At 29.6% G+C, this 27,742-nt stretch overlaps 1 protein-coding gene and 1 long non-coding RNA gene across 6 annotated transcripts in view; one reads left to right on the top strand and one right to left on the bottom strand.

Moving 5' to 3' along the window:
* The window catches only part of LOC123259806 (semaphorin-2A), a 735,036-nt gene that overhangs the window by 681,573 nt on the left and 25,721 nt on the right, over positions 1-27,742 (top strand). For all 5 annotated transcript variants that reach the window (XM_044720522.1, XM_044720525.1, XM_044720523.1 and 2 more), the window contains 2 exons: positions 5,796-5,847; positions 26,762-26,824. In XM_044720522.1, the coding sequence (XP_044576457.1) occupies positions 5,796-5,847; positions 26,762-26,824 (115 nt within the window). The remainder of the gene's footprint in view (positions 1-5,795; positions 5,848-26,761; positions 26,825-27,742) is intronic.
* On the bottom strand, positions 8,523-27,695 carry LOC123259811. The gene is made up of 3 exons (XR_006508324.1): positions 27,589-27,695; positions 18,045-18,058; positions 8,523-8,536 (listed from the first exon to the last, which is right to left on the bottom strand). It is a non-coding gene; the product is annotated as an uncharacterized LOC123259811 (long non-coding RNA).

Raw genomic sequence — 27,742 nt, 5'->3', positions numbered from 1 at the left:
CATTGATGAGGCTCCATGGCGTACACCAACCACACTGTTAAATTAATATCCTAGGATAGTGTGCTGCTGGGGACCCTATATTCTGTTCTTCTCGTTAATTAGAAATGTGATGCTTTTGATAATGAGTATTTGAGACTGCGTCCTGCCCGCGGCTGTTCGCTAACGATTAACAATACGCTAATTGAAGTATCCCCTCCACCATATTCCTTCCTCAATTATCGATTAAATTTTTTAAATTTTAGTCTCTTTTCAATTTTTCCTGGAAATTTTTTTTAGAGCTAATCACACTTGAAAAAAATTATTCTCTTCAAAATTTCACTCTCTTTTTGAGTTATTCAAATCAAGTTGTGAGTTAAAAAATAAAACTTGAGCATTAAGAAAAAAAATTCTTTATCAAAAAATTTTACCAATTAATACTTTGCTTTTTTAAACAAGAAATCCCACACTTGAATCAACAGTTCCTTTCTTAAAAATTGAGACATGTGGTAACGTTACACTGTAAAAAATTTGCGGAGTAAACGCGGAGTGAATGAAGAGTGAATGATTTTTAATTGATTCACTCCCAGCGGGAGTGATATTTACTCCGAGAAGGAGTTAATTTTTATTGATAATAAAATTCACTCCGCATTCGGTCCCAAAATAAATGAATTTATAAATGAATAAATTTTTGTAAAAAAAAATATTTTTATAAACCCTTTTTATATTTAATTTATTATTTTTAATAATATTTCATTTTAATTATTATTATAATGTTTTTATTTATTTTTTTTTTTAAATTAATTATAATTAAAAATTGTCAAGAGAAAATATCTAGATATATATATATATATATATATATATATATATATATATACTATATATATATATATATATATATATATATATATATATACATACTAGCGGACCCGACAGACGTTGTCATGTACACACGTCTTAAATTTAGAAATTTTAGGAATGAGCTTGTATAGTTAAAAACATCATTAGTTAACAATATGCAATGGGCATTCTTCAATAATTAACATTTTCGTAAATATAAGCCCATTCTGATTTTATACTCATCAAGAGCTTTGATTTGAGTACCCACATGCATTTTTGATATATTTTACATATTTATATCTTCTACAAATACCATATATATAAAATATATAAAAAATGTTATGTGGGTACTCAAATGAAAGAACTCGATGATTGTAACATCGGGATGAGCTTATATCTTTCAAAACTTCAATAATTAAGAAATGACATTGTATCTTGTCAACTAATGATATTTTTAAAGATATAAGCTCATCCCGATGTTACACTTATTAAGACCTTTCATCTGAGTACCCACATGCATTTTTGATATATTTTTCATATATATATATATATATATATATATATATATATATATATATATATATATATATATATATATATATATAAAATATATGAAAAATTGATGTGGGTACTCAAATGAAAGGTCTTGAAGAGTGTAACATCGGGATGAGCTTATATCTTTAGAAATATCATTAGTTGACAAAATACATTATTATTCGTTAATTATTAACATTTTCATAAATATAAGTCCATTATGATTTTATACTCATCGAGACCTTTCATTTGAGTACCCATATGAATTTTTTCATCTATCTTATATATATGATATTTATAAAATATATGAAAAGTGCATGTGGGTAGTCAAGGTCAACAACAATTTATAAATAAAAAATCTATTAAATAAACAATTTCTCGTGGACTGAATTGTGAATCTAAACCATTCTGGAGTCCACCGGAAGACACACAAAAAATTTCATTAAAATCGGTCCAGCCGTTTAGGAGTTCAGTGACAAACACACGCACAGAAGAAATATATATATATATATATATATATATATATATATATATATATATATATATATATATATGCATATGCTATATATATATATATATATATATATATATATATATATATATATATATATATATATAAAGATTAATAATTTTTAGATTTTTTTTTGTAGAACGAAAATTCATCCTTATTTTATTTGAATCGTTTATTTTAAAAACTCCGAACGTGGATGTTTTTCGGAGTGAAATTCGAAATCACTTCACTCCGGAACTCCGAGTGATGGGAGTGAAATTCACTCCCGATTCACTCCGGATTTTTTACAGTGTAGTTTAAGACATTATCGACTTATTTCAAGAATACGAACATTATTCAGATTTCTGTTATTTTTTTTTTCATAAAAAACAAATCAACAATATTTTAAAATGAGTTAAAGTAAAAAAAAAATTCGTTGTGTTACTTTGACTAAAGAAACTTTTTCTTAAATCAAGAATATAAAATTCTTAAAAAAAAACAAATTATTTTTAGTCGGAAAGAATGGTAATTTTTTCTGTATAAAAGAAATGTATAATTTTGCAAACCAAAAAACCAGTTTTAGATCAAGAGATTCTTGAATCAAGTCATAAGGTTTTCTTTAAAATAATTTTTTTAGATCAAGAGTATTGATTTTGAATCAAGTAGTTTTTTTTTTCAGTCTATTTATTCAAATGAGTTTTGGAAAAATGAGATGATAAAAGCAAATAAAATTCAACTGCGACACTGCAAAAGCATCTTAGTAAGGTGAAGAATCATTTCTCGACATTTTTGTCGAGTATGAGTTGATGCAAATTTCATAGAAAGATGAGCTGCAGCAGTGACTATTTTTCTTTAGAATCTCACACCTGTCATTTCTCTTGCGACTTACTGGATTTATTTTAGTTTTCGTAGACGTTCCGCGGTAACGACAAATTGACGAAAATACTCAGCTTGAACATTTTTAACGTGATTTAGAATCATGATTACAATTAATATTTTCATTTAATTGATAACTTGAACTTTAGAATTTAGTATTTTTAATAAAATACAATTGATGCCAATAAAACTTAATATTGAAAAATATCATCTAAAATTGAAAATTTGTACGAGATTTATAATAGAAAAATTTTACTTTTCTTAAAAAATAATTACGACTTGTGTTCAAAAAAAAAATTCGAGTTCAAAAATAAAATATGAAAGAAATAAAATGTCTCTGATGTGATGTTGGTGTGTATTATTTTTTCTTATTTCCTAACAATTTCCATATTTTTCTGCGGCAACAGAACTATTTCGACAACTGCCTGGAGCGCATTATGAATTCTTTAAAAAAGTTTTACATTGAATTTATTTTCAATTGAAATTTTAGTACGCGGTGTCTATGTTCGACTTTCTTCTATACAAGTAAAGTGGTTGAAGCTTTTTCGGTGCGAAAAAAGTAATTCACTTGAAAATATTTCTGAAATCGAAAAAGTACCACGTGTTCAACGGTGAAATATAAGAACTTGTAATTCATGACTAAGAACGTGATGATAAATTATACATAACCCCAAGGTTTTTTCGTGATAAACTTTTTTTCCTTATTTTTTTACCCAAGTAATTATTTATAATTCCAGAAGCAGAGTTGTAAGGAAGGTAGTACAGCAAAGAAGTATAGGATTGAGAAATTCTTGTGAGCGATTCCGACACCTAACGTTATTTCTTTCTCTCGTTTTACCTTCCCCTATTTTGCCTCTCAATCTTTACCTTCTACCCAAATTGAAATCGATGCTCCACCCCGCGGCTGATTCGACCAACTTTTTGTCCGTAAAATTGGTTCCGTGCTTTGGTTCTCGCGTTCTTACTGCTTACTTTCCTTTTTTTTTTCTTTTTCCATTTTATTTGATTTTATTTTTACTTTCATCCTTTACCAGTTTTCTCTGTTGGCTCGTTCGTTCGAATACTCCTAGCACGTACACCGTAAAAGTTTCCTCGAGTTGGAAAGTATAGTGAAAAGTTTTGGTGAATTCGAAGAGTCGGATTTGTTTTTCTAACGGCTAGGTATTTACTTTTTCACAGTGTCGTACTGTCGATGAATAGAATAATGCTAGTGCTGTGGTCGTTCCGTAGATTCTATAGGTGGCGCTACTGCCTCTTTCTACGCGTCAATTTAACCGATTCTTTTCTTCCTCTTTCGCATCTCACATCTCACTGGGTTTTTATTGAAAGTCGATGACGAATGGCTATTGGAATAAAGTTATACGCAGTTAAAGTTAATGTACCGTAACACTTTCTGATCAAAACTGGGTAAATTATATTTATATATACAAATATATAAGGATAAATTTTGTTTCTGTAATTGTATATTCGGTGAATTTAACTTTTTTGGCTCAGTGAACGATGCGTGCTTTCAAATAAATTATTTCTTTGCTAAATAATCAGAAATCGCACATTTTCTTCTGAATTTTTAAGCAAATCTCTATTCATAATTTTGCTTATCTTCAGGCATGGTAAATATTTACAGGAATTTACAATAGGAATTATAAAAAAACTCAGTAACATTCTAAATGTATCTATTGTTGCAATACGGGACTTTTATATTTCTTCTATAAAAGTATTGACATTTCGTCAAAATACCAGAACAAATAGGTCATTTACAAAAATGTTTATTTTTGAAACATCAATGCTCAAAATCAATATCAATTAAATGTTATGGACGTTGTTTAAATTTATCACAGTATTTGTCCCTGTCTAACTTACTGTCCTTTAATGGACTTTATTGTATGGGACCTGACAAAAGGTTAATTGGATTATCATATTGCTATTAAAATTCATGAAAACAATTCAATACTTTAAAAGCACAATTGTATGATATCTAGATTGTAAATATCTGAATAATATTCACAATAAAAATTAGTTACACTAGCTACCCATGAAATAATTTTCTCATATATTCGTATATATATATAGCTATATCAGATCATATCAGAAAATTTTTTGCTGGTACTTAAATACCAGCTACGTAATGTAGTCATGATTATTTTTCATTTTTTCGATTATTTTTCGAGATCTTATTTATTGAATTTTTGCATTAAAAGTCTAACAAAAATTTTTTACAGCCGGTAACGTATTAATTTATTCAAGCATTGAAAAACCTTACACATGTCGAATATATAATTAGTACCAATTACCAATAAATAAACATAGAACACAATTAAAGTAAATTTTCCCTTTACACCCAAGTAAATAATTGTATAACACGTCCTAAAATTGTACTAACGCATTAGAGTTAAAAAAAATGGCAGCCAGATGTTATAAATGACTTCTAATACGTAGTTGTGCTCGCAAATTGGATTTATAAAGATTCAGCGCTACCCAAGTCACACTGAGATGCAATATTGGGCTTAACTCTGATCTGATTACTAAAAAAACCATGTCGCAGTAAGCAAGGCTTTGTAAAACTCCTTTGGCACAAAAATAATCCGCGATTAGGGTTTTAAATACCCTCTTTGATTTAGAATTTGAAATACCCATAATCATGCATCATTTAAAAATTAATTTCATCCAATTATTGAAAAATAGATCAGATGTAGCATCTGAAGATATTTTATTTACACAAGAAAAGTACTGGAAGCAGCAAGTGAATTTCGATTATCTATCACTTTATTCCTCTTGCGTATTCAGTACTTTAACAGTTACCCGGAGGCTAGTTTTTAAGCTTATAGAACTTCTACAACTTTAACATTTATCGTTGATTGCCGTGAGCAATCGGTTTAGAGCGAACCAGAAGCAGAAGTCATACAAAACTGGGATGAAATAAAACAAAATATATGGTAGATAAAAATACAGTGAATGATCTGAGCCATAAAATGAAATATCAACCTCTTATCCACTTGCCATTCCTGTTCTATATCATCTAATCCAGTGCTCGAGCTTTAATAAAATTTCTTACCATGTTCTTATATTTTTCTGCTTCTAGGGATAAAGTCTTCAAGCTCAATCTAAGCAACATCAGCCACTCCAACTGTGAAGTAAGTATCGCATGTAGTAACATCAAACATAAGATAACTATTTTTTTACGGCTTTATGCTTTTCACGTTCTCGTGCTATCCATATCTTCAGCTTTTTAGTGATAAAACCATATAGAAAATGAGCCGATATCTATCACCAGATCTTATGGACATAATACCACACTTAAGTTTATTCGGGTGACATTGAGTGAACGTGTTACGTGTTAAAAATAGCCAATTATTGCTTTTGTTGATGCTTTACCTCAACTGCCAAAACACTCTACCCTACTCCGGCATAATTTGATGATACTAGACCAGAAATCTCGGAAAATCTAAAAACAGTAAAGTGAGCCACGATTGTCGTTGTCGTGCATTGACAAGATCCGTGATCGCAAATCCGGGAACAAATGAGCGAAGAGAGCTTTCTCTATAAAACTGTCAATCATCTAGGAACGCCCTTCGATGCCTTGACAGCTGACACGTCTGTGCCGCTAAGCGATCTATTGTTGACACGCTCACCACCCTTTTCTACCAAATCTACAACCCTCTGCCAATCATTGAAAAAGACACTCAACTGTTATGATTTTCGTCCAAAATATAAATCTAGCTGTCCCTAAATATTACATTTTATCTTGCCAATGAATCACTTTCGGTCACATGTTACTTATCTTGACGGTAATGTAAATAATAGAAACCGAAAAATTATCAGAATCATTTGTGTCTTTATTCTCGACATGGATAATAATTTGCATTTTCTTATGTGATTGTTATTTTTCATTACCTTTTCACTTCTATGTCTGTCCACTAGGACTTTCGATCGAAGAGATTGAATCAAAATTGCTTTAGTTCCGGGGTAGAGACGAGAGGGTGTCACTAGCTTGGGTGACCATTCCACCAACCTGCTCGATCACCGCAGACGTAAAATTGCTTTTTAACTCTTTTACAACTTCGTGTTACTCAGTTCTTTAAAATACTTACCGATGAGGACACTGGCAGCGGAATAATTTAATTGATACAACAATGTTGATCAATCCAAAGTAGCGTATTTTTTTTCGTTTTATTTTTTATTAAAAATAAATACCATCTTTCGATTTTTGGTGAAAAATAGAACATAGAGTACTTAATTGTAGTTTTTTTTATCAATTATTTATTTATTTATTTATTTATTTCAAATAGAATAAACGCTCATCGGCTATATACATACAAGGTTTTTACAAGATTAAATAATTAAATGATTAGATAGCATTATTTTCGTGCATGAACTAGAAAAAATATACAGTTAAGAAATGATAGCACATATAGATAAACTAATGGAGTAGTAATAAGTTTTTTACATTAGATGCAAAGGAGGAGAGTGTACCACTGAAGTAATCTAACTCATTACAGTGATAATTAACTAATAATTAATTAATTATACATTAAAGTTTTATTTTTCAACTATTTTTTTTTTTCTTATAATAAACAAAATGAAATGTTCTTTTTAATAATAACATTGCTATATCGTATTTCATTGAAGTTAATTTGAAAAATGCAATGACCATAATGAAACTCATATTTTTCTCTTTTGACGAAAAATATTTAAAATATTAAAAAAAATTTTTTTCTTAAAAAATCGTTATAAAAAACTTTTATTAAAAATTGCAGCGCCATATTCAAACAATACATTCAACTATGTTGAAAAGCTACTAACAATCTGTAACTAACAAGAAAACTTTTGGATTGCTAACATTTTATGCGCAAGTGTAATCTATCCACGCAAATCAATCAAACAAAATCGAAAAACTTTTTATAAATGTAGTATAAATTATTATTTACAATTCAACGTAATAGTATATAATCTAATTGAGTCGACGAGACTTTCAGCTATAAAAAAGTTGACGCCACGAGCGAAATGGGTACGCTCACACACGAGTATCAAAAGCATCATCCACCAAATTCATACTTATATACAATAAGTAAATATAATTAACTATTATTGTTATTATCATTATATTTCGCATGATATCATGATTAGAAAACTAATAGTCATAGCTATTACAATATGAAAATTAGTAAATCCAAATTTTTATGAATGAAAGATATTTTAATTTTTACATCGGTAATGAATATGTCTTATTTTTACATATTAATACAACCATTAATTATTTGATTATGATATCGTGCAAAATATTCGCTCAGGTTGGCAAGTTAGATGCCAACCTGAGCATATTTTTGCTTGCTTCACTTGCTTCATATTTTTCAAACATTTATACATATGTATTTTTGCTTGAACAAGTTTAAATTAACGCACGATCTTAAAAACAACAATAAACCATTCAAATTTTTGAATAAAAAAAAGTATTTCTTTTTAGATATATTTAGATTAAAGGTCATAATTCCTCACACTAGCGGTTATACAAATTGATGGGGCAGTAGAAAGACCCAATATATCTGTAGTATGCAATACTAACAGATGCGCTTATGTACAGCACCTGCGAAGGGTGTACAAAAATAGGCATAAAAAAGTCATAATTTTCCAAGGGTCTCTTCAAGCTAATAATACACATAGATGTACATGTACTAAAGTTTGCAATAAAAAGTATCGACCCACTGCAAATTGGTAGGACGATTTTCTTTACTATCTATAATAAACAGAAAAATTTAGTATTCGAACTTGAATTTCAAAAATATCATTTTTGATTTCTATGTGGGCGGTGTACATTTATTGTATCTATGATGATATGTATTTTGTATATATTGAGGGTTACAAACATCGAAATGGACTGTGTGGCACGCGATCCAAATTCCCTGAGGCTATTCCAAGGGATGAACGGAAAAATTGACTCTGCGGGCACTCAGTCAGTAGACAAGGGATAGTAACGATTTGAAAATGCAATTATTCGAGCGCGACGACGCGTTTCGGATTTCGCAGACATGAACATCGGCACCCCTCTTTGTTTTTTTTTTTTTGCGACAGGAAAACAGAGATTCGACAGATGCGCGAACTATATTATACAATATAATATTACTAACAGTTCATTGGTTACAAAATAATAATAGTAATAATTTGAATTTCTCTAGAAAACATACACGAAGAATATTTAATGTTAATAATTATTATCGTTCTATTATAATAGTTACTATTTTAGAATGTTACCGACTAAACTTTTATTATGGCAATTATTTTAATTACAACTGACAATATTTACGATCACGATAATAATAGTTACCATCACGATAGAGATAATTATCATTACGAAAGTAATAATTACCATCTTGTGTTTTTAAAGACTCTAAATTGAGTTTTAATTGTGTATTATTCTTTTAAACGTTTCAATTTTTTTCATCTCAAACTTGTTAATAAAACTTATTTTTTAGTTTTTTCACTTCCTAGGTTATTGAAGACTAAAGTTGACAATTTATGAAGGCCATTTGTAAATAATTAATAAATCAAAACAGAATTTTGAAAATAAAAATTTTCACAAACTGACAACTCTAGTCGTTAAAGTAACTTAAAAAGTTAACAAATCATAAAATGAGTTTAATTGAAAAGTTTGAAATGAGAAAAATTAAAATATTTGAAACAAAATTACTGAAAACAGAATTAGGTTGTTTTAATACATGAGATGGTAATTATTACCACCGTAATGATAACTATTACCATTGTCATGCCGAATATTATTAGCAGCCATTATTACAGTTATCATAATATTATTTTAGATAATTACATTCCAAGATAGCGGCTAGCCAATAGCTATTGTATAAAAGTGTAATAATTATTTATATTAAATTTTTATTGTGTACTTTAGATACTTCAGGATCCGCAATCTTAAAATTAGAACAAGGTCGATTTCTTTCTATCATTAAATGAAGCATGCTTTGAAAGTTTATGTATTGACAAAATAAAAAAAAATCCAGTTAACAGATCATTCAAAATAAAATTAAAAAAATTCAGTTAATTTTCTACTTTTTTGTATTTTTTTTGTGGCTAATTATCTTTTTTTATATACATAATCTTCAATCTGTAATTGACTTAGAAAAAGTTGGAAGAAGTCATAGAATATATGAGAGCTATCTTGAGTGAGTAGAATAAAAATATTCCTGATTATTCCTGATAACCGTAGCTCATAAAATTATGATAACTATTATTCCTATAAATTATAATACATTATTAATTAAGTATGTCAAGAGACTCATAAAGCATATCATAACTTCTGGTGACAGGATCATTTTTCTTTTCATTAACTTCTGGTGATTAATCACGCATCCCTATTTAAATATCGTTATTCTCATTTTAATGGATGGACAAATAATGTCAGAGCGTCGATCAAAAACACTCATAACACCGTTGGTTGGGTTGGAAAAGACGCTCGCTATCATAAATCAAAAGACATGAAAACTTTTTCTTTGAATCACATTAACTTCAGTTATACTATATGTATACTATTTAAGTATTTTCACCCCAGAACATTAGCTATATACGTGTTCCTCGATATTCTTTTATTACCCTCTTGTGACATAAGCTCATAAATGAAATCGAGAAGATAAAAAGAGAAACAGAAAGACATACCCGAGTATAGGTCATTCTTATTTTATGATTTTTCGGATCATTTCAGCTCTTAAATCCGATTATTATTTTCATTTTATAATCAATTATCAACACAGCCTTCTTTAACTCCCCTTCTAGTTGCAATCGGTGATATTTGTATGATATTATTATGTCTACCATTGATACATGTAAAGATAATGAGGATAAATGATAAAAATAATTGGAACGTAGATATGGTATTGAATTAAATCATTTTGTTTTACTGCAATATGTATATAAACAAAAATAAACAATGAATATGTAATTCAATAAATTTAACTGATTGTTACCTGATAGGAGTTTTTTTTAACTTTTTTTATTTACTTAATATACTTAATTACCTGTTGATAAATTGTTTTATGAATAGTAAACGAATTGTTTATTAAAGGTAATTTATTAATATTGAATAAATCGCCGATGTAAAAAAATTACGAAATTCCTCCAGCGATCTGCCAGAAATCTTGAGGAATTCATATTTTGACACAAATCTGAATTTCAGAAGAATTTCCCATGAATTCCGGATGAAATTGTAAGAAATTTCGTGTTCGTAATCGTAGAAATTTCTGTGGTTTTCAGGCTTGATGGAAATTCACCCAGTTTTCCAGATAGATTTGCAGAAATGGAAACCCTGGAGATTTTCAATGGAATTTTTGCTGATTTCAAGCTAGAAATAGATGGAGTGAAATTCCTATCAATTTGGATTAACCAAACTTTTTTTTAACTGTTAATTATAATACTGATACTATTTAGTATAAAACATTGTTTAAAACATCAGAGAGACAAAATAATACAAGAGACCAGACGGACTGAAGTGAAGCACCATTGATGGCGGAGGGTCCGATCAAATTTCGAAATTTGCATAAATACATATTGTCAAAGTAGAGAACGGTTGTCTATAGACAGTTTGAAAAGTATATGGGGACATTTGCACAATTGTTTTGCTTACAGAAAATTAAATAATACATACACTCGTGCGAAAAGTTGTAATGCGTTGTTACATTTTGTTGAGTACAAAGGAACCAGAGAAGAATTGAATAGAAGGATCGATTCGATAACTCAGTTGTTGAATGTTACACTCCCCAACATTTTATGAGTCTTAAACCAGCGCCCCTTCGCACTCCCAGCAATATTATATGCTAATGTCGACTTGGTAACAATCTTGCCAAAAAGGAAAAAGGGGGACAATAACGTAAGAGAGTCCCGGCGAAATTTTCGAGCCCTTAAATAACTACCGGTACACGCACGCAGCGGCTAGCATACTGACTATAAATTCTTCAAATTGAATATTTCAGGCGAGTAAATAGTCGTAGTTGTTGAAAAATTTATTGCGCTTGTAGAGAAATTCAGTAACTTGGTAGTAATTTTTATTCGCAGCTTATGCGAACAAAGAATAAATCGATATAAATTGGAATGGTTAAAAAAAAATTCAGTACTTTTTTTTTTTTTTTTTAAGAACATTCATAATATTCTTCGAGACAAAATTCTCTTCAAAATGTGATTTATTAATATCAACATTCAGAGGTGACAATTCGCAAATTTCTATTTCGCGTTTCAATAACATAAGAAAATTTTTCTATTAATTTTGGAATCTTGTAACACGAAAACAAATCACTGTAAAAAATGATCAAGAAAAGTTTTTATAGAGCATGGAAGGCTCTATAAAAAAGATCTGAATAAATATTTGTCTAAGTCGGGCTGATTCAGAGATATCAAGCTATACGAGCACATAAAAGCATAACAAACCTAATATATACATATCGAGTCATATCAGGACATATCAAATCAGATACAGCTGAAACCGAATATAACGACATCGTTTATAACGACAGATCGGTTATAACAACCGAATAGCAAGGTTCCGGCCGAATCTCTATATCAACTAATAAGTACACATACCGCCTATGACAACATCGGATACAGCGACATATCGCTTCTTGCAGAAGCTGAAAGTAACAATCGTAACACTGACGAAGAAAATGAAGATCAGCAAGACCATCAAGATCGTCAAGAGCAGTTTCAACCAACAACAATATGCGAGACTCTTAACGCTATAACAGTTTTACAAAAATTCGTTGCCTTTGACAACCAGTTCAATACTGATGATACCTTGACAACGATGAAACGTAAAATCCAAAATATTTTTGAGACTCAGCTTACAAAAAAACAGACTAAAATGACCGATTATTTTAAAAACTAAGTGAATTCTGTGAACTGTATTGTAGGTACTTTATTTTTTTCATTAATAAACTTATTATTATGACTATGTACTTGCATGTATAATATGTGTACAATATGTGTATATTGCTTACAACAACTATCGGACATAACGTCCGAAGTATACGGTCCCTTCAATGTCGTCATATCCGGTTTCGACTGTATTTTCTAATATGGCCTGATATGCCCATATATAGCTTAATATAGCAAATTTCCATATCAGACCAAATCAAAAAATTTTTTACGGATTGCTTAAGTCAAGACAATCAAATTTTTTACAATAATTGAAATATTTCGATTAAAATATCTCATTAAACCTGTCGAATAATCTTAAATCATTTCTTACATCTCAAAAATTGATATGTGTATAAAAAAATTTCATTTTGACTCCCAGTGACAAAACATAAGATCACACGTATCTGAATGAAATAAGCAATTTAAAAATATATGCTTTCCATTGATAGTTGACAGGTGGATAAAGTATAAACCATAGAACTGGAAAAAGTAATGGGAAAAACGGAAGTCACTATTAGATACACAGACATACGCCTACGTAGACATCTCCATGTACATGAATGTATACATTTGTAGCATCGAAATAAGCCGGTATCGATAAACTATATAGAAGCCAATAAAACAAAAATTTACGGCACAAGAAATTTATTTCCTTTTGGAGCTCAAGACGAAAGGCCATGGAGTATTTGTACATGTATGTATGTAGCTGGCTATGCAGGATTCATTTTTTGCCGCAAGGAATATAACCTATCTACCCTGGAGCATAGTAAAGTATTAAAAGTACTCGTAAGATTTACACGGTTGTGAAATCGTAGATGATATACATACACATCTGTATCTCGGTAGATGTATAGATGGGCCACGTTTCGAGTTAGCTGAAACGAGTGTATATCCGTTACTTGATACTCCTGACGTATATAATACGTTACTTACACTGGTACACGTATATTGAGATCGATTTGACATGTTTATGCATCCTCCATATATCTTTAAAATATTTGACCTTATGACTGCTACTGCATAAATTCTTATTTTGTTAGCGTACATGGCGAATATTTTTGACTTTTTCAATAAAATATAGTTCTTAATATGTTTGTGTGTACACTCCGCACCACACTCTACTATACGTGAATAAATTATTTAAATTTTGATACATATTAGATATTATTAGCATATTTATCTTTATCTTCGCATATTTTTCCAAAATTTAACGACTTTTTTCGTGACATTCTAAGATAAATAAAGTAGAAGCTAGTTGTAGGAGGAAAAAGACAAGTGCAGGCTGTAAGATGAAATTTATTACCACAATGAATTTGTAATAAACCTCTTGGAGAAATGGTAGTTTGATGAGTTTTTTTGAGACACGTTTTCTACAAAACTGACGTCCATATGTGGAGAAAAATTTAGATACTTTGAGCAGTTCTTCTTCAGATATAAACTACTAGTCATTTTCTGTGTATATATGTGTAGACAAACTCTTCGGAATGTATGTACATAACAGCTCTTCTATACTTTACTTTAACTCTACTCACGCGCTGGTTTCAACGGTTGCCGGAAGTTTTTCAACCAGCAAGTATCTTCTGATGTTAAACGAGAAATGTTAGGTATTTCGGCCAGTTTTAGGGTTGTATCACTCTGGAATACTAATAAAATCAATTTTTTTTTATCTTTTGAGAGTATTGGTTCCAATGTTCAAATCAGGAATGAATTTTTAGTGTTCCGTAAATATATTTTCTAATGCGGCCCATTTCTATATTAAGCCGAATGAAGGTTAATCTAATCATATATGGGCATATCAGGCCATTTATAAAAATAAGCAAAATTGTTATTTTAATTTTCAATTTTTTAGAAAATTTGTCTGTTAATTATTGTCGTATGAAGTAAAAATAGGTTTTGTAATTGATTGAATAAAAAACTAAAGTCAGATAAGCTCCTTAGTAGCGTCAGAAAAATGCGTTCTATTTTATGACTTAGTTAATCATGATTAACTAAGTTAATCATGTTGCAACACCCCAAACAACTCTCTTTTAAGGAAGAGATTCAGCGATCATGCCCTTCGTCACAGATTTTCAACACTGCTTTTAATAGAAAAATTACAAATGAGTATATATGACCACATTAGAAAATTTTGTCACTAGTAGTTAACTGTGAAAAGTATTCAATTAGTTAATGAATTTTAGTTAATAATTATTATTAACTAGTTAGTTAGCGAACAATAGGCACCTTAACTGGTTATTCGATTGATTAAAATAATGAATGCTGTATTATCTGGTTTATTGAAAAAGGAGTGAATAATATATATTACAGAATAAAGAAAATGATAAAGTGAAAAAAATTTTAATTCTAGAAATAATATTTTTTCTACACTACTAAAAGTCAATATTTAATACTGTTCGTTTAATTTTTTTCTACTCGTCTTAAAAATTTTTTGGACTGATGAATTCGATAACACAATCAATACAATTTTTCTGGTACAATAGTATATTGTGTGACTAGGGATGAAGCAAAACGATTTCAGACCGAGCAAAGCGAGGGCTGGCATCACTCGGTCTGAAATCGTGTTTCATCCCGCGTCACACATTATATTTTTCATATAAGTTGCATTAAAAATGCTAGTTTCAATGTCTGGAGCCAACCAGAACTAGATAGTTTCAGGCGAACAGCGAAAATACCATTTTATTATGAAACTTATAATAAAATAGAAAGTAATAGTTTATTTTTTACCAAACATTATTCGTAAATTGACAAGTTTTCTTTTATCATTCTCATTTATGCTTAATAACAGAATTATGATATGTCAATACAGTTAACGGTTAGAGTGACAATTATAAAGGTATAAAATAAACAAACAATTGATAGGATTGAAAATAAAGCTGCAACTTCACCTCGCGGACAGAAAATCGTCATTTTCTGTCCGCTGGGAAGAAATAATTGATACCTGCCCGGCACAGTCACATTGGTCTGAAATTGTCTAGTTTCGGTTGGCTCAACAGGCATTGAAACTCACATTTTCAATGCAGGTTATATGAAAAATTATTTTTAACTTCCCGCTAAGAAAATTGAAAATTTTCAAAAATCGGGAAGTTATTGGTTTCACCCCGTTTTTCGAAAATCGAGTTTTCAATGGATGTTGACGTTTTGAGGTCCTAGGAAGCTTCCCCGAATGTTTCCACGATGATGTCCGTACGTCTGTCTGTGTGTGTGTGTGTGTGTGTGTGTGTGTGTGTGTGTGTGTGTGTGTGTGTGTGTGTGTGTGTGTGTGTGTGTGTGTGTGTACGGCCGTATGTAAACCTCTCATAACTTTTGAACGGATTGACCGATTTCATCGCGGTTGGCACCATTCGGAAGGGCTTAACTAAACTTAGATTTTGACCATGATTTGGATCGATTCGAACCAGTAAATTTTGAGAAATCTCAAAAAAACTGCAAAAAAAATTTTTTTTAAATGTGGTTTTTTTGGAATAACTTTTAAACGGCTTGACCGATCAATTCCAAAAACTAATCAGCTTTTAACATCGATAAGAAACGTCGATTGCCGCCAGCCCGGTCGAAATCGGTTAATTCGTTCGTGAGTTATCGTTAACGAAAAAATCGAAAAAATCGTTTTTTGGGAATTACTTTGAAATTCCTTGTTTGATCAATTTAAGCTTAAAAGATCTTTATGAAGCTTTAAAAACTGCGTTAAATGCCACCAACCACATAAAAATCGGTTCATTTATTCAAAAGTTATTGCGGTTTAAAAATTTGAAAAAATAGTGTTTTATTCAACTTCTAGCAGATTTTTGAGCTCGGAGAGCTCAAAAGGATACGAAAATTATATTTTTGAATTCGAAGAGCTTAAAAACGTAATAAATGTAGGCTGGTGCGCTTAAGTATGAAATGAGCGGGAAGTTACAGGAATAGCCTTTAGGGTCAACCGTTTTCCTAATTTTTTTTTTTCTACTAATCTGAAAATTATTTTGCGCATTTAAAAAAATGAAAATTTATCAGTCTTTCAATAATTTTTTGTTTACTCTGAAATTATTTTGACCATATCAACATCTAATTATTTAAAATAAAAAAAAATAAAAAAAAAAGTAAATAACAATTACCCAATTTTATTTTATACAATTTTCCAAGACGAGAAGCCTTTAAATCTTGAAAGTTCTCTTCTTGAACAACGTTTGAAGAAGTTTAATTCTCTTTAATGATATACTCGGATGAATTAAAATTTAATACAGTAATTAAAGCAGCTTCGCTTGACGTCGAAAAAAACTAAAAGTTAACTCGGGCTTTGAATTTTTCAACAGTTAATTTCGCCATTTAATTTTCCAACTTCAACTCAACTCAACTCTCGGGCGAAAAATTTAACGTTATTTATATTTCCTCATTATTATTTATTATTCATAATTAAATCAATTATTTTAAATTATTAATTATAAAATTTTCATGAAAAAATAATTGCCAGCAGAACAACAAATGCGAAGACGTTTATAAAAAACAAAATAAAAATCCACATCCAACAAGCAAACTTGTTTAACAGTAGCATACTTCAACACGGTAATACACAAATAACCTTAATAAATCAAAGCGTATTTACAAAAATGAATGCACCGAAAGTCTTGGCAACAAGTACAGATAAATTAACGTCCTTAGTTCTTTACTGTAAAAAAATCGAGCGTCCGATGCAATGCATTTTCTTTCCCATGAGCATTCACGATTCCTAATCAATGGCTACATTTTATTTTTCATTTTTGTTCGTTCGTTAACGCCGAAAAAGCGAGTCACTCTTGAGCTTTTATTTCTGGCGCAATTAAATATAGTCTAGTCGTAGTTACTCTGTAAATTCGTCGAAAACTCCGAGTAAACCAAAGAAGCTCTTATATTATTTTTTCTGTGCTCTCCAGAGCAAACGAGCTGTCTTTTGGTGCAGTACAGAGTACAACCTTTTTTAAGTAACATAAACTTTCTTTGCGGCTACATTATGTCTCTCAAAGTTCCTTTTTGTTTTAATTATCGTTCCTGCTTCCGCATTATATCATGCCCCCAAAAAACGGAGAATATTAATAACCTCTCGCGCTGTTATTTACTTTTTTGATACTCCGTGTAATTGTAGGGCTATTAACTCGCGCAAATGATGAGAACAGTAAACGCAAGAATTTAAACTGTTAAGCGAAAGTGTCTTTGCTAATTGAAAACTGAAACTGTCCTATTACTTCCACTCGACTCTGCAGTACTTTGTATTGGTCTTATTTTATTTTTGTTTTTTTCTTTTCTTGTTAAAAACTCCGCATAGGTACATAATACTTTTACCGACAGAATCTCTTGAGATACTACTGCACCATAGCTTGAATCGAAGCGACAAGGTAAAGAAGAAATAAGTCTGAAACTTACTTCCTTTGCTTGTCTTAGCACCTATTCTATGGATGCTTTGCAGCTTAACTTTTTAATTACCACCTACTCTGACTCGTGTTTATCGTGACATTATTTCCATCCCTCGACAGTAAGAACCCCTTTTACCCCCGCTACCACTTCCAGTGCGTTAACGAGTCTCTAATCTTGGAATTTTCTTTGCATAATTCAAGATAAATTCATCCTATTTTTATTTAATTAATTTCTCTGGAGTTACTTAGTTTTTTTTTTTCGAAAACTGATACTGTTCATACTTAAAAGCAAATAAGATGTCGATTTATTCCCACAATTTATCGATTATTCGTTTTATTTAACATCCCGTTTTCTCGATAAATTGAAAAAAATCTAGATATAATTAAAAAAGTTTTTCAATCACTTAAAATTACATTCGTTTTGTTTCTTATTTTTTTTATCATTGATTCAATTTTTTTTGTGTATGCAGAATATTTTTTAATAAAGTATTATTTAAGTCCGGGGTGAACTTGAAAGTGAATATGATTTTACGCAAGTAAATTAGAGCTACAAAAAAGTTTTTTCTTTTTTTTTTTTTTTGCTTGTAACTATTGTTTCGTATTAACGAATCTTCATTCTGGTTTTTTAACTTATTTTACGCTGCAGAATAACTGGAAAAAAAAATATGCGTTTCATGTAATAGGAAACAATGGTTATTTAACATGGCGAAATTAAAAAATAACAGAATAGCATTAATATCCCGTTCTTGATGTGATTTTTTTTTTTTTTTTAATTTTTACTGTTATAGACTCTTTGAATCGTCAGTTATTCCATATCTCGCATCGCTATCTCACTAATTATCAATATCAATCATAAATACGAAATATTTTCCAATCCGGCTATTATAAAACCCGGTAGTGTCGAACGCCAAGTTGATACTTTTTAAGGTTATTTACCAGACATTAAGTAAAGTATACTCATCCGAATGCTGTTATACAAATCTGGATCAATTTTAATACGAACAATTTTTTTTTATACGAACATGACATTTCTTTAAAAATGGAACGAAAATAAAATATGCTAGTCACAAAAATTAGGAGACAATAAAAAAATTCCAAATTTTTAAGTAATTTTCTGAAAGTGATCACTCAGAAGAAAACGGCCGTATAAAAAATTAAATAAAAATAAATAAATAAACAAAATAAAGATTTAAGGGTCTAGTTTTCAGATCTGGATTTTTACTTTACTGAAACGAGTAAAATTTTCAGTATTTATACAGGTAATGTTTCATACATATAATTAAAAATCTATTCCGTAAAATATGGTATTGATTGAAATAATTCGATAAATATAAACTATTCGTTATATTACTTCGTGAAATTTACTTAATAATTTCTTTATAAAGAGATTTTCTGTTATTAAATTTTGTAAATATTCATAAAATACCAAACTATTATATAAAATGGAGCTCAAAGAGGTTGATGATGTGTAAATAAAATTATAATTGTGTTTTTTATAAAAAACTTAACGGTAAATATAAGTAATTGAATTTACTAATAAAATTTGAACAGTTAAACTATTGAATCACAACACATTATTAAAAGAAACAAGTACCGCTATCTGTGGTGATATAAGTAACGAATAAATTAATTGTACTCATTCTGGAAGGAAAAGAGTTTAAGGTGGGGATAATATGATTACATGAGCATTAAGATGGTCAGTATTCAAGAAAATCAAGATCAACTATTACATGTTCCTATAATTGAGTATAAAAAAAATAAAAGGGTCAGTATAGCAAGTTTTGAAGCAGAAAATCTAAAACATAAAACTACTCTTTCCCAGTATCGATAAGTCATGTTTAAGGAGAAAAAAAGTAGCGTAAACTGATGTAATCGTTTTAGTAAAACGAACAGCTTCGCACGCTTAATAGCATCTCGCGTAGTAAAACGATAGGTAAATGGCATGACCATGCAACTTTATACACGAGAGAGTGGTTAAATTTGTAACTTTTTTTTATTTTTTATGTTTCACACCCATCCCACTGATTATTGTCTGTACTTGTGACACAAGTGAACGTTAAAAAAAGCGAGCGGTTTACAGTGAGGTTAAATTACAGTGTAACATGTTCAGATGGATGAAAAAAGTAGATTGGCGAAGCATTGAATGTTTGCTATCGATCATGTTAGAACAAAAAAAAATTTAGTTGTCGAACCGAACGAATTGAGAGATGTGTTGATGAGTCGAGTGTGTGGTCTAGCCTGTGTGCTCTAGGGATTGATTGACGTTGACACTGATTCTACTGACTCTCTTGTATGTATACACCTACTAACTCACTCGTCCCTTCTATACAACTAACAGTGTCCCTAGTGTAAGAAGTAAATCACAGAAAAATTGAAATCCAGGATATCGAATTGAAATCAATATTGAATGTAGATTGAATTTGGTTTACTAGCGGTGGATAAAACGGTGAGGAGTGACGGTTTCCATTAGGAAATCGTGACTTATTGCATTGGACGACACTAAAAGCCACTTTCCACGCTACCTCGAGATTTTTGCACTCTTCTGCCATCTAATAAAATAATATATCTGCTCTTTTGATGAAAGAATGAGATGATAATGGCCTGTGCGTTGTCAAATATTCAAATATTTTAATTTTCTATAAAATTAAAGCTCTATATTTCGATAGTTAAATCATGTAATCGTTAAATTTCCACCAATTATCATTTTTTTTTTGTCATTTTTAATGATTTGCTGATAAAGTATCTTTTTTATTTTTATAATACTGCACTGCATAGAACTTTTAGCAGCGCCTTCAAGTGTAACCCGTACAAAAAAAATTTTTCTGCCCTCCGGCCGGAAAGTGGCAACTTTCTGGCCGCTGCGCTAAACAAAGTTGCCACATTCCAGCTACGTTGAGCAGAAAAATAGTATACACACCTTGGCCAGTAAAGAAGAAAGCCTCAGATCGCATGTTTGTCAACCTCGGCTTCGCCTCGGCCAACAATTACATGTGATCTAAGACTTTTCTTATTTTACTGGCCTAGGTATGTAATATACTATTGATTCAAAATGAATTTAAGATTGAAATTCATATTTTAACACAAATATGAATTAGTTTTGAGATCAATCCAAATTTGAAATTGATTTGTAGATAAAATTAGCACGTCTGTAGAACTTTCGATCCTGTTTCAGAATTTTAATAAAGACTTAGGATTATTTAGGATAAATTTTATATATAAAATATTCTTAAGTCTTTATTAAAATTCTGAAGCAAGATCGAAAGTTTTACAGCAGTGCTAAATTCTATCTACAAATCAATTTCAAATTTGGATTGATCTTAAAATTAATTCATATTTATATCAAAATATGAATTTCAATCTTAAATTCATTTTGAATCAAAATTTTTTTTGCACGGGAAGATACAAATGGTATATTACTAATTCTCTTTGGTGTGCTAGAGTACCTTACCCTCTATTCCCGAAATTAGAAAATGGTAAAAGCTACTGTTTTTAAGAATGTATGAAAAATTTTAATGAAAAATTTGTATTAGCATGTGAGACGTGCAATTCTAGATTTTCTGAAATTAAGAACTCGTTACCTTAAAAGAAATGATCAATACAAAAAAAAAAAAAAAAAAAAAAAAAAAAACGTGTCATTTGAAAAATTTGTGTCAAAATGAAGATTCTATGGTATTTTACTGAACACGATATGTTGACATGTGCTTAACTTTTATCATATTTATGTTCATATACAAATTACACAAAAAAAAATTAACTTGAGCCAATAAAAGTAATGAGGAATCACTTACAGATTCATTGACAAAAATTTAATAAAAACTATTTATCACAAAATTACTTTTAATTTAATTCCTCATTTTTTAAAATATATTATTTATCTAAAGAAAAAACGATAAAAAAGTAAACATTCAATAAATTCATTAATTTCGTCTATTTCAAGATTCTCAATTATTCAAGTAAATTGATCTTAAATGGGGCGTATAAACAGCAATAGAAAAGCACAAAGGGAAATATACTTAATATTTGATTACACAGAATAAGGAAGAACCATCTAAGTTAATATATACTTTCGTCTTCTATCTGAATGAATTCTGTAAACAATCACGTGATAGTATAAAGGACAAAAAAAAGTTACTTTTTCCAGGATTTATTTCTTCTGTTTTTAACTGCCACGAGTCATGTGTGTCGTTATATCAGATAGCATAGGTGCAAACCTAGGTGTTCGTGTGAACGTGTGTGTGCGAACTCATATACGAGTAATTCCATCGAAACCCCCGTCATTTCAAGTCAATATTTGATGAGATAAAAAAGACCGCGGTGGCGTTGGTTCGTGAATTTTTCAACCAGCCGCTATATATCTCTCGATTCTAATGGTCCGGGAGAGGGATTCTGGGGTTGGTTGATCCCTTGTGAGTTTCGTGGGTTTCTCCTGGGGTGTTGGTACTCTTGGGAGAGGCTTGCAGTTTTCCTTACTCAATATTTTATCTCGGTAAATTGCATGAACTCTACACACGCTTACTATGTTTCACTCATCGTTGTAACAACTGTGTGTTTTTACGTGAATTTTGTATACACAACAAAGCAATTTACACGATTTATTGCCACCTAACCGTTAATTGTCCGTGAAAAAAATTTTCGATATTGCTACATATGGCTCGATCTGGTCATACATAGCCACATCAGACCATTTATATAAACAAAAAATATTTATTTATTATATTTTCTCTCAGTAAAGTAAAAAAATTATTTTTATATTAATACTTATATCTTAAACTTAACTCTCCTGTAACGAGTCAATTCAACAATTATGCGCCTTCAGTCATAAATTTTTAAAACTAATTTTAGTCAAAAAATTATCTATTCATGGAGAAAATTTAATGATTATAATTATTACCGCTTTTAAATAATAGTTACTACCTAAAAATGTTATTGATTAAAATTATATTGTGGTTACCATCATAATGGCAGCTGACAATATTTGACCTGAAAATAGTAATAGTCATCATCATGATGCTAATAATTATCATCTCATGTATAAAAAAATCCTAATTCTGTTTTCAAAAATTTTTTTTTTTTCAAATATTGTAATTTTTTTTATCTCATACCTGTTTATTAAACATATTTTATGATTTGTTAACTTCCTGAGTTAGTTTAAAGACTTGTCGGTTTGTGAAGATTTTTATTCTCAAAATTCTATCTTGATTGATTAATTATTCACAAATGGCAGCCTTCATAAATTGTAAACTCCAGTCTTTAGTAAACTTAAAGAAAAAAAAAAAAAAAAAAAAACAATTCAAAGTAGAATTAGAGTTTTTAAATACACAAGATTGTAACTATTACTATCGTGATGGTAATCATCACTATCGTGATGGTAACTCTCATATTTGTAATCGTAAATATTGTCAGCTGTAATTAAAACAATTGTGATAATAAAACTTTAGTCGATAACATTCTAAAATAGTAATTATTAAAAAAGAATAATCATAATTATTAACATTACATTTTCTCCATGTTAGTAGGGACCATGTGTGCCTATATCAGGCTATTTATGGGTATCTCAAGAAATATAAAAATTTATATATAGACATTTCAGACCATATCAGAAAATTTTTCACGGTTGCACGCCACGCATCTTAAATAAAAAATAACATTAGTTATTGTAGGAAATTATGGATATGTAATCGTGATTTAGTTAAATACAAAGCAGTGATTTAAGTTTTTATATTAATTAAATATTTAATCTTCTTTTAAAAGACTGCGTTTTGAGAAGCGTCCTTAAGTTTGAGAGAGTCAGTTTATGCTAACTAAAAACTAATAACAAAAATATTTTACAATGAGGTCTAAACCTTTCCTAAAGTATCATAAAAATTACATATTTTTTTACCCAAATATATCTACAAGTCTGTAAGGAAAGAGTACTTATATTAATACAGAGAGAGTCCTTTGTGTGACTCACGTGTCCGGGGTAATAAAACAGAGCTAGGGCTAACTTTCCCTTTCTCAGAATACTTCAACTTAAAGTTGTAAAAGAAGTTTTTAAACTTAAAATCTAAGCGTAAGGCTAAAATAACAAAATAAAGAATTATAAACTAAGATTAATTTTTGTATAGAGAATTTAACAGTTATTAAATGCCAAAGTTGATCATTTTTATTTTTAGAACACCAGTATTTGTTTTTGTTTATTAACTATCAAATTTACTAGCTAAAATTAATCGTTTAATTAACATGAATTGTTTTTGCTCTTGATAAATCACTCGTATATAACAAGGATTTTCGCATATATGTACACAGTTTTCCCAACAGTTGATTAAGCTGCTTGCATGAGGGGATGATATTACCGAGGATTGGCATCGCCAAATGAGTATTAGAGTGACAGCATTACGTTGGTAAGAGTTTCTCGTCTACTACATACTCGTTCTCCACTATACTACCTCCATAAACACTCAGCAAACTCATCGACACGTACAGCCTCGTGGTAAAGCGAGCATACAAAATCTCATCTCCATCGTGCGACTCATTTTATATTTCAAAGCATTAATATATAAATACATTACTCGCTGAATATTATCCGCTTACGGATTTATTTTACACTCAAATATTTAAATTAACTAAACATAATTTATAATTTCTTCAATGAAGAGTTATTTATTATCATTATTTTACATTAATTAATATTTTTCATTTTTTTATTTATTTATTATGTTTCAGTTTTAATTCTTTCAAAATTAAGCATTCATATTTACCAATCATATTCATCAATAAACAATTTTTCAAAAATTATCAGTTCTTGTTATTATGAAATCTAAAAAAAACTATTTTATCGATGCATTCTGCGTTTTACAGCGCTGATGCGGTAGCGTCTGAAAGTACTCTACACTTGGAAATACCGTCATATGCGATTTCCTAATTTAAAATCGTTCTTACACCGTAAAATAGAAGTTACATCCATATAAAATTCATTGATTTGAGTATAAATTCCAATAAATGCAATTAGAAAATTCTTCATTCTCCCATCCATTGGTCACTTCTAATGTTAATCTTCACCACTCAGGAAAATATATTCAATAGATCTAGATAAATCGTGTCGAGTATTTTTGATTTTTATCATCAAATTAATAACAATTCGAAAAATATTACTACAAGCAGATGGATTTTCGGGATTTTTTCCTTAAGAATTATCGCCGGTGAGTTTTCGTTTTGTTATTGCACGCCTCATAGCGCGAAGCGCGTGGATTGTGCTTTATACTCGACTCGTCAAGGTCAAGCAATTTTGTGATCTTTAAATGCCTCTATCACAACCATATTACACTTATAGAATAATATCAGTAGATGTACACCGAGAAAATACTTAAATTAAACCAACTTTTACTTTCTAAAATCATTTCATGTAGCTATTTTGAAAAAAAAAAACGTTTTGAAAAAAATTTTACGTGGAAGTCCTGATGTCACCCCATTTTGGATGTATCAACGATTACTCCCGAACAAATTGATATTTCAAGACCGGACCTTTTTTATTAGTTTAAGAATGCGATGAACTGGATCCGTATTTCATATCAGTAGTCTAGTTTACGTATTTTTTTTTTAATTGAATTTTTATTAAAATTTACTACGATACAACCGTATAAAGACAAACGAATTTTTCTTATTTGTCACGTGAAAACTATGGCGCTACTTGATCAAGCTAAATTTTTGTAGACTGCGTGCGCATGTGATAAGAAAAAAGGGCGCTGATATTTAAAAAAAAAATAAAAAATAGTCTGTAAGGAATTACTTAATTATAATTTTTTTTTTTAATCAATTACACAATTAATTTTTTTCTTAAAAAATGAATGAGTGTTGTGAGGCGTGCACTTTTAGATTTTCCAAACTTTTTTATTTTACTACTTCTTTCTGTTTCGTGAATGTACTATTTTGGCATCCATATTCTTAAGTATAACGCAACGGTATAAAGAAGAACTACACACATAAAAATTGATATCGACTATCGTTAATGTAAAAACAGATGTTTTCTACCAATTTAGGTGTTCTTTTTCTTAGAAATATTTTTTTTAGATCTATTTTTAGCAAAATCAGCGTATATTTAATTTCCTAAACTCTTGCAAACTTCAAATTAAATTTGCATCTAGCCAACCGATAAATTACTTGAAGTTATCATTAAAATGCGTTATTTTTTAAGAGGCATTAAAAAAACGCTATAAATCTAGCAATTTCGACACGGTTGACGTCGCGTGTCGATCGTTAAACAGAAATGAGAGACGCAAAATCGTCGTGCGCCACAACTACATACCATAATGTTGCACATCTGTTTTTTCCTTTACTTTGGGTGTGTCACGGACGATTGCCAGTGTAAACGAACCACTTCCTTGAGGGCCAATGTAAACGCAATCAATCAGTCTTAATAGTCTAACACTTGGAAACTGAAAAAATAAAAAAATAAAAGTAAAGACAAATAACTATAAATCTTTTTTCACAGATGCAGGAATACATTTGTATCACCTTATTGAATAAAATATAAAATGCCGACTTTATTCAGTCTATTGAAATCACAACTGCTGATGAAATAACATAAAAGAAAAATTAATCAGCTACTTAACTATTGACAATTAATAATTATATTGAGCTTTTTTATTAAAAGTATCTTTTTTATTTTTATTACATTTTATTCATTCCTTTTGTTGCTCTAATGAAATTCGTTGAAATAGCTGCTGTTGATAATAAGATATCTAATTAATTAATCGAATAGATCGTCACATTAATGAGTACACTTTTCTTGTTTCAGAGAGACGTTCTCAATCTAGAACCGAGTAATGTTGCGAATTGCGTGTCGAAAGGAAAATCCGAGGTAAGTTTCTAATTTGAATATTTTTTTTTTCCTATTTCATTAATTATATTGAAGTGTAAAAAAGAAAAAAAAAAGAAACACTCCAATTAAATTAGTAAAGTAATCACATTTTATTCAATTAGTTTTCTACCTAAGAAGTAAAGATAAAGTTTGAAGTAAATTTTTTTTTTTTAAATAGTTTATATCGTTAATTACACAGAAAAAACAATTTTTTCATACTCCAGAAAGTATGTATTAAAGTTACATAATGTATTTTATATACATTTTGTTAAGTACATTTTTCCTCAAGAGAACTTATAACTGAAGTAGCTTGCTTGAAGTTCAATCAAAACTGTGATATTAAAATAGTCGTTGTATTGAATACGTGAAATAAATAAAAATTCATTCCATTGATAGTTAGTTTATTTAATAGTTTACTCGAAATGAAATTCTGATACTATTTCTATGTTCTAATGAATATGAGAATGTACAAAAAAAAAAAATGATGACGAATTTTTTTGAAATAAATCTATTTTTTGCTAACTTAAAAATTGATCATTTCAAAATAAAAAATCTTTTTTTTTTATCTCGAAAATAATCAAAAGTCGTTCTATTTATTCAGAAAAAATAGTAGTGTTTCGATGGTTAAAAATAAATATAAAATCATAAAAAAATTTCAGTAAGTTAATAAAAATGTTGCACTCGAAGGGAAACATAAAAAAGCTTTTATTATTTACAGTTTTAGAATTTTAAAATATAAATTCCCAAAAAGCTTTTGTTTTAACATTACGATACTGCCATTCTAATACGTCGTATCCCACATTTAGAAAATTTTACAACAGACGGTAAAAACAGTTCATTTTTAACATTGATTAAATGGGATTCAACGGATGAAAATATTTATTTAAAAATAGTTATTAAACTATTTGAGCTTTAAAT

The sequence above is a fragment of the Cotesia glomerata genome, linkage group LG2 (assembly GCF_020080835.1).
Source record: "Cotesia glomerata isolate CgM1 linkage group LG2, MPM_Cglom_v2.3, whole genome shotgun sequence".
NCBI classification, from domain to species: Eukaryota; Metazoa; Arthropoda; class Insecta; order Hymenoptera; family Braconidae; genus Cotesia; species Cotesia glomerata.
Note: the sequence above shows the minus strand (reverse complement) of the source record. Positions and strands in the feature narration are given on the sequence as shown.